Source organism: Leucopleurus acutus (assembly GCF_964270905.1).
Source record: "Leucopleurus acutus genome assembly, chromosome: 18".
Taxonomy (NCBI): Eukaryota; Metazoa; Chordata; class Mammalia; order Artiodactyla; family Delphinidae; genus Leucopleurus; species Leucopleurus acutus.
The window spans coordinates 78,038,397-78,045,914 of record NC_139160.1 but is presented as its reverse complement, the minus strand read 5'-3'; the positions used below and the strand labels follow the sequence as shown (position 1 = coordinate 78,045,914).

The 7,518-nt window shown below is 65.1% G+C and overlaps 1 protein-coding gene across 2 annotated transcripts; it reads right to left on the bottom strand.

Annotated features, from left to right (window-relative positions):
• Window positions 1–361: 361 nt before the first annotated feature.
• F7 (coagulation factor VII) lies at window positions 362–6,341 on the bottom strand. 2 transcript variants are annotated; one of them, XM_082859720.1, is made up of 8 exons: window positions 6,224–6,341; window positions 5,066–5,226; window positions 4,502–4,526; window positions 4,314–4,427; window positions 2,836–2,976; window positions 1,895–2,004; window positions 1,559–1,682; window positions 362–1,011 (listed from the first exon to the last, which is right to left on the bottom strand). In XM_082859720.1, exons 1-8 carry the CDS (start codon window positions 6,291–6,293, stop codon window positions 413–415), a joined length of 1,344 nt encoding a protein of 447 aa, XP_082715846.1. In that variant the 5' UTR covers window positions 6,294–6,341; the 3' UTR covers window positions 362–412. The 2 variants fall into 2 exon arrangements, with proteins under 2 accessions (XP_082715846.1, XP_082715847.1); XM_082859721.1 differs by lacking the exon at window positions 4,502–4,526 and having other exon boundaries at window positions 5,066–5,212; window positions 6,224–6,340.
• Window positions 6,342–7,518: the final 1,177 nt, after the last annotated feature.

Here is a 7,518-nt window from a genome sequence, read left to right as displayed (position 1 = left end):
GAAGATGGAACGCTTGAGTGAGAGACGAACGTGTGGGGAAGTGGCACCATCACCACGGGTGGACACGTCACCGGGGGTGGACACTCTGCCCCTGCTGCTGGCCTGGCGCACCCAGCCCCCGCGTGCTCTGCCCAGTGTGCCACCTTCTGTCGTTACCCTCCCCCCCCGCCCCGTCTGCCTCTTTGACACTCAGTCTCTCTTTCTCTCCAGCTGCTCAGAATCTCCCTCAGGTTTCTCTCTGTCTCTCCATCCCTCAGTCTCTCTCTGTCTGTCAGTCTCCCTGTCTCCCTCTCTGTGTCTCTGTGTCTCTGTTTCCGCTTCCCCCTCCCCCACCCCAAGAACCACAGGAGAATTTCCGGCTTTGGCGCGGGAAGACCGGGCACACACAGCGGCTTTATTTGCGGGGCGGGTGCTAGGGCAGCAGCGGGGCCCGGACGAGGCCCCCCGAGGGTGGTGGGGAGCCCATGAGACGGCGGAGCCAGGCCGTGTACTGGGAGACCCGGGTGTAGACGCCGAAGTGGCCGGCGGCTGCGCAGCCCTCGCCCCAGCTGACGACACCCGTCAGGTACCAGGTGCCCTGGAAGTGGGTGGCGTGTGGGCCCCCGCTGTCCCCCTTGCAGGCGTCCTTGCTGCCGTCCGTGTAGCCGGCGCAGAACATGTTGTCAGTGACGACGGGGCCGCCGGGCCTCCGGCGCGACAGCTGCCGGCAGTCCTGGGTCAGGAGCCGGGGCACGTGCACGGCCATGAGCCGGAGGGCCGTGGCGCCGCGCTCCAGGAGCTGGCCCCAGCCGCTGACGGCCGAGAAGCGCACAAAGGCCAGCGTCCGCTCCGCGAAGGCCCGCTCGGGCAGGCAGAGGGGCGCCACGTGGTCGCCGAGGGCCACGGGCCGCGCCAGGCGCAGCAGGGCCAGGTCGTGGTCCGTCTTGCCCCGGACGTACTTGTCGGGAATGATGACCTGCGCCACCTGCCTCTCCTGCTCGTCACCTTCGTCCTGGCTAAGGTCGTGCTCGCCTGCGGCGGGGGCGGGGGCGGACCGTCCACTCACTCCCCGCCTCGCCTCCCGGGCCAGTGTCTCCTGTCGGGCAGGAGGGGCCCTGCGTCCCCCACCCCCGGTGGGCGAGCAGCCTCCTGGGGCTGCCGGGGGGTCGGCGTGGGTGTGAGTCGGGGCGGATATGGCCCCGAGGTGCTGGAGGCAGGTGAGGGGGTCGGGCGGGCAGCCGTGGCTGGGTGAGGAGAGGGTGCCCCGTTCCCCTGGTTCTTCCAGACGGGGCCTGGCCCTCCTGGGGTCCTCGTCATCCCCTAAACCCACCGGGCAGCGCAGCCTTGGGTGGGGCACCCCTTCGGGGACCTTGGCGGGAGCAGCGTCACCCCAGGGCCGCATCTGGGTGGCAGAGAGGCTGAGGGGGTGGCCACAGCGGCGCTGTGGGTATGGGGTCTGCCCAGACGCTGCCACTTCTCTTTGTGGGGAAGGTCACTGGTCGTGGAAGCCCCAAATCTTGGCCCCGCGGTTATCATTCAAGGATCGTCTCCCGACAGAAGGAGGCGCCACGCAACCTACCCAGCACCACTGTCAGGTTCCTCCAGCTTCTGAGTCTGTCGAAACAGTGGGCTGCGGAGACCACCCAGACGGTGTCGAGCAGGGAGCCCCCGCACAGCAGCGCCCCATTCAGCTTCAGCATGGCCTGTCAAGGGCACAGCAGATGCTGGAAGCTCGCGTTCCCGTCGTGGCTGCCTGGGGGCCCCCCTTTCCCGTGCACCCCGGATGGGGGCTGCTTTACAGGCCGCTGCCATCCAGCTAAGGGAGTGGCCAGACGGTGGGCCCGCCGGGGCTGGACTGCTCTGTGCATGCCCGGGATCGTCACCCACGTTCGACGCAGTGCTCCTGGAGCCTTACCTGCCAGGGGCACTCCCCTTTGGGGCAGACGTGACCACCCACGATTCGGCCTTGGGGGTTGCTGTCGTTTCTTTTTTGCAGAACAGGCATTTTTCCGCACGGATATTCAACTGTGTAAAACAAATCCAGCAAGACGTGGGGATGTGTGGGGTGCTGGTGAGAAAGGCCAGGGGCCCTGCGGACGGGCGGCTGCGCCTCTGGTCCTGCCCGGGGCTGCGGCAGGCCCTTGCGGGAGCTGCCGGGGAAGCAGATGGCCCAGGGTCCTGGAGACTGGGTCCCGCGCATTTTCCAAGGGGGGAAGACGTGCAGCTTGAGGTCACTAAAGGTGTAAAGGATAAGCTGTGTAAGGTGACCGGCATCTCAGACAATCGGGCTGCTCTTCTGACAGGCTCCAAGTTTTCCTTCCTGCTCCAGGAAAGCCCCAGGCCAGAAAAGAAAGCCTTTAGAGGCGGCAGCTGAGTTTCAGGCTTCCTAGACAAGGCTGGGTCCATCCACCTCTGGAGAGACGCAGGGCTGGGGGTGGGGTCAGCTTTGGGGGCTGCAGCCCCGTCGCCTTTAGGCTGGTTTGGAGACGTTTTCCATTTTCCCAGAAGTGCTTGCCGTTGAAGAGACTTGGAATCCAGAAACGTGCTGCCGTCAGTACAGACACTGGGTGTGGTGCTGCGCGGGGAGCGGGGGTGGGCAGCGAGCGCCGCCTTCTGCACCTCCCCCCGGCTCCGGGGCTCCGCCCCGCCCACCGTGGCCCCTCCCTGCTCTGGGGGCGGGGCGGCCGCCTCCACCCCAGCTTCCCCTCTGCCGCGATGCGCAGAGCGCGCCGGCAGTGACTGGTAGATGCTCAGTGATGCTATGCTTCCCCCCACCCCATCTTGTAGCCAACGGGGAGACGTGTATCAGGACAATGAAACCACCAGCCCTAGACCTGGTCCCCGAGGACCTGTTACCTGTGGCCGTGCAGGACACCCCGTCCGCCTGGAGCGCGTACCCCTCGTGGCACCAGCAGGTGCGCCCAGCCTCTGCGTCATCCCTGCAGTACTGCTCACAGCCACCGTTGTCATTCGGGCAGATCAGCTGGCTCTTCTTGTCTGAGGGCAGAGGGCGTGGCCGACAGGGGGCCCCGGTCAGGGCAAGCAGGCCTGGGCCAGGGGCTGTGTTCTGCACGAAGGTGGCGCCCAGCTTCCGGCTCCAGGGACAGCCTGGCACCAGCCCACTCCGCAGACTGACCCAGAAGGGCACGACCTGGAGTTTGGGGCAGGGTCCCACGTCTGAGCAGCTTCGCCAGTGGGGATGCGGGGCTGGCACGCTGTGGCCTCCACAACGTCATCCCTCCCAGGCTGGGGAAAGCAGAGGCCCCTGGGGACGGTGGACGAGTCCGACTCAATCGGAGGCCTGCCCGCGAGCAGTCAGAGCCAGGAGGCTGGTCTGCAGCCGGGGCCTGGTGCCCCGGGGAGCTGCCGGGCTGGCCGCTGGCCAACCTGCCTCTGGAAAAGGGAGCTTTGTTGTGGACACGGGCTTGGCTCGCTCTGCAAGTCCAGGGCCTGTCCTGGAGGTGAATTCACACCAGGACCGCTGAGCACCCAAGCCCCAGGTGACCGGCGGGGACCCTCCTCCCTGGCCGTTCCCCTCCCTCTTTGACCGTGGTCCTTTGAGACGAGCTAGGTGGCATCAGAATGTTCACAGGTGGGGAGGGGTCCCAGGAAGTGACTGCCCCCTCTGATGAAGTCGTCCACTTTAATTTGAGCTGCCTGATAAGTGTGTTGTTTTCCTGGGGGCCTGGGGCCACCTGGCATCAGCGCGACCCCTGGAAGGGCTGGACATGGGGGTCAGCCACATCCTTGTGCCTGAGCCCCAGTGGGACCTCAGGACACTGGGGCTTGTGGGCGCGTCCCTGGCGGGTGAGTCTCTGTAAGTTCTGTCCCACATGGTCTCGGAGAACAGAACACCATCCACAGGGCTCCCGGGAAGAAGCCGCTGGGAGCTCACACTGGCCCCTCGGCTGTTTGAACCCATATCCTTTCCGTGTGGTAACTGTGACCGTGCCTGTGTCGGCCTTCAGAGCACGCTGGCTGACCTAGCAGATGACTGACGCTGAGGCTGGTCTGGGGAGCCCTGAGCTGTGTGATGCTGTAATACTGGGCCTACCCTTGTGACAGCAAGTAGGGAAGGCCGAGCTTCCCCAACCACCTCGCCGTGGGGATGTGTGGAGCTGACGGAGATGCAGTGATTCCCCGGGCCCCTCCGGGTGCGTCAGAATTTCCCAGTGCCGGGAGCCCAGAAGGGGACAGGGCACCACAAGTGGAAGAATTAGCACCTGAGAACCCCAGATCCGAGACTCTCAGGTTGAGGCCCTTCCAGGTCACGGAGGCCAACCTCCCCCCAGGCCGTGCTCAGCAGCCCCCCCGGGGGCCCCGGTTGTCCTCACCCGTCTCACAGTTCCGGCCCTCGAAGCCATCCAGGCAGAAGCAGAGGTAGGACTGCAGCTGGTCCTCGCAGGAGCCCCCGTTCTGACAGGGCCTGGAGGCGCACTGGTCCCCGTCTGTGGGCAAGTCAGAGTTAGGATGCCGAGAGAGGGGCTGGCGGGTAGATCACGTCGGCCGGGCACGTACTCACCGTTGTAAGAAATCCAGAACTGATTCTGAGGGAGCAAAGAGGAAGGTGCGTGATGCAGGCGTGCGCCAGAGGCAGTGCATATGGCCCCGCGGAAGGAGCTGGTGGGCTGGGGGCTTCTGACCTGGCCCTCGTGATGGGCTCTGAAAGCCAGACTTTCTCCTCTGGAGGCGAGGTGGGTGCATCCAGGGGAAGCGAGTTCTGTCCTAATATCCACCCGCCATTGCTAAGGCCGCCAGAGGTCACAGGTTTCCTCGCCCAAGTCAGGATCCCCAGGCTTTAGCTGTGCCATGTCCGAGCTGTGAACGCGGACGAGACACCCCCCTCCCTGAGCCCCCAGTTCCTCCTCGGATGCTGCGTCGACTGTCCAGTCACCCGCTGAGCGGGACAAGGTGGGAAAGGGACGCACGGGCGCTCTGCCAACCGCAGAGGCCCCGTCAGTAAAAGGGACTCCCGCGGAATCGTTTGGCCAATGAAGTAAAACTCGCAGGGTTGTCGTGAGAATCAAAGCAGGCTTCACAACCACGGGGTGGCCGCCGCACGCCCGCCGGCTCCAGGCGAGCTCACCGTCCTTTCCTCGCTCTGGAAGATCTCCCGGGCCTCCTCGAAGGAGCAGAACTCCTCCCTGCACTCGCGCTCCAGGGATCCAGGCCACAGTTCCTCCAGCAACCAGTTGGCGCGCCGGGGCCTGTGCAGGACACTGTGGGCTTGCTCCTGGGAGACAAAGACTGGAGGGCGGGCCGTGAGACGCTGGACGCCCGGGGGGCCCACAGCCTCCCGTTCCCCCACCCCGCCCTCCACAGGAAGTGTTCCCACCATCCCTTCTGCTAGGTAATGGGAGTCAGAGGGCTCCTGTCCACAGGCCTGGCTGAGTTTGCAATGGGAGCACTGCACAGCTTTATGTGCCGGAGGAAGGCAATGTGCTCAGTGAGTCATCGCAACACGTTCACGCCCTTGACCTGGTCCCTTCGCTTCTAGGAGTTTATCCCAAGGAAATGCTCTGAGACCTGCAGAGACCCAGCCATTAGGAAAGCTAGAGACAATCTGAAGCATAAACGATGGTGCCCCGTGATGCTTAAGAAGGTGCGATATTAAGTGAAAAAAGAAGACAAGCAGGAGGGACCACGACGGCACCACGGCACCATGGCGGTCTGCCTCTCGGACCCCAGAGTCTGGCCGTGGGATCTGAGGGACGACGTGAGCCAGACTTTACGGGACAGTGTCGGTGCCCGGTTCCCACCTCGGCCGCCCCTCGGGGCTGGAGAGTCACGATGACAGCTCACAGAGCCGTCCCCGTGTTAACCGGCTCAGGCCTCCCAGCGTCTGTGAGGACGGGGTGCAGGGGTCACTGGCGTGGTGGCAGATCATCACGGTCCGGCGTCCCCACACCGTCCCTCGCACCAGCCCCCCACCGAGAGGCCGAGAGAGCAGAGTGAGAGAGGCACCCCTGAGCCCCAGATCCTGTGCCAGGGGGTGGGGGGGTGTTGGCGGCAGGCGGGGGGCGCCCACTGTGGCTGGTGGACGCCACGGCTCCCAAAAGTCTGGAAAATAATTCCCCGAAGCCTTTCCTCCAAATGCCGGGTGAGGCCCTGGGCACCATTTGCCTTTCGGAAGGAGAGCAGATCAGAGCAGAGCTGCCAGCAAACAGGAGCGCCCAGCACATGGGCCGGCTTTGGGGGTCGGCTGCCCTTCCGCTGGGTGAATGGGGAAACCTCCCTCGCGTACCTGCCACCAGGGAACCCCGCAGGCCCAGCAGAAGGCAGAGGAGGGCCAGCCCCCGGAGCCGAGGAGCCATGGCGAGGCCCTGGGTCGCTTCGTCTGTTGACTTTCCAGGTGGGGAGGCGGGCAAAGTTCTCCAAGAGCCCGAGAGGGTGGGGGAGGGAGGCCTCGCCTCCCAAGCACTCGGGCGTGCGGTCCCCCGCCCAGTGCCTGCTGACCGGACAGACGGGCCACCCCAGGGCACGGGCCTGGGGAGTCAGGCTCCTTGTCCGAGAGGAGACTCGGGCGTCGGGATGCGTGTCCGGTGGCGTGTGCAGCTCAAATGCGGCTCAGAAGCCTGCAGCCCGAGGACCTAGGACGGCAAGCTGGGGAACAGAACTAAAGTGCGGGTGGAGAGCCGTCCCCCGCAGTGATGGTACTGGGAAAGGGGAGCAGGTTTGGGGCGTGAATGTGAATATCTTGTCACAGGGGAGGCCTGGTTTCTCAGCCGAAGGGCCCCTCTGGGAGGGCGAGGGGGAGGGGTGCGCGCCCCCCGCGGAGCCCCTGCCCCCGTCTCAGCCCTGGGGCGCCCGGGTCTTGTCCCTCATGCCCTCCTGGGCCCAGGCCACCAGCTGGGGTGACCAGCTATCCTGGCCGCCAGGCACGAAAGGGTTTCTCAGGACGCTGGACTTTCCAGACTTAACTGGTACTGTCCTGGGCCCGTTGGGCTGGCGGTCACCCTGCAAGCCTCACTCAGGCGTCCAGCCGCCTCTCCATAAACGGGTGGAGGCTGGGGACACCAGCTCTGCGCATTTATCTTCAGCGGGGGGAGCAGGGAGACCCAGCTGTTCCAGGCGGGTCCGGCGCTACTCCCTCCCCAGATGGAAGGCAGTCCTTAGAGGATAACATTTTACTTATCACCTCTGGAATTTCTATTTGTCACTGTCAACAATTGTTTAGGAATTCAGTTATACAGGAATTTATTTGTGAAGGGGGGAGGGGGAGAGGAGAGGGAGGGGAGGGACTCTCACAGCCCTTCGTGGCGCTGCCTGGGCCCAGTGGGTGCAGCAGCTCTGGAGTCAGGCCACCTGGCAGGGTGCTGTCAGGGTCCGTCTCCTCCCAGCTTGGGGAGGAAGGGGCTCATTCCTCTGAGCCCTACTTCCTTTGCGGGCAGCGGGGCTGCTCGTCCTGCCGAGAGCCTGGGGGCGTGCACTGTCCTGCGAGGGCTCCAGAAGCGCCACCTGCCACCCCTGCGGGTGCGGCCACTGCCCGGGGCTTCCTCCGGCTCCAGGGCTGCGTGCGCACCTTCTCAGACCGAGTAC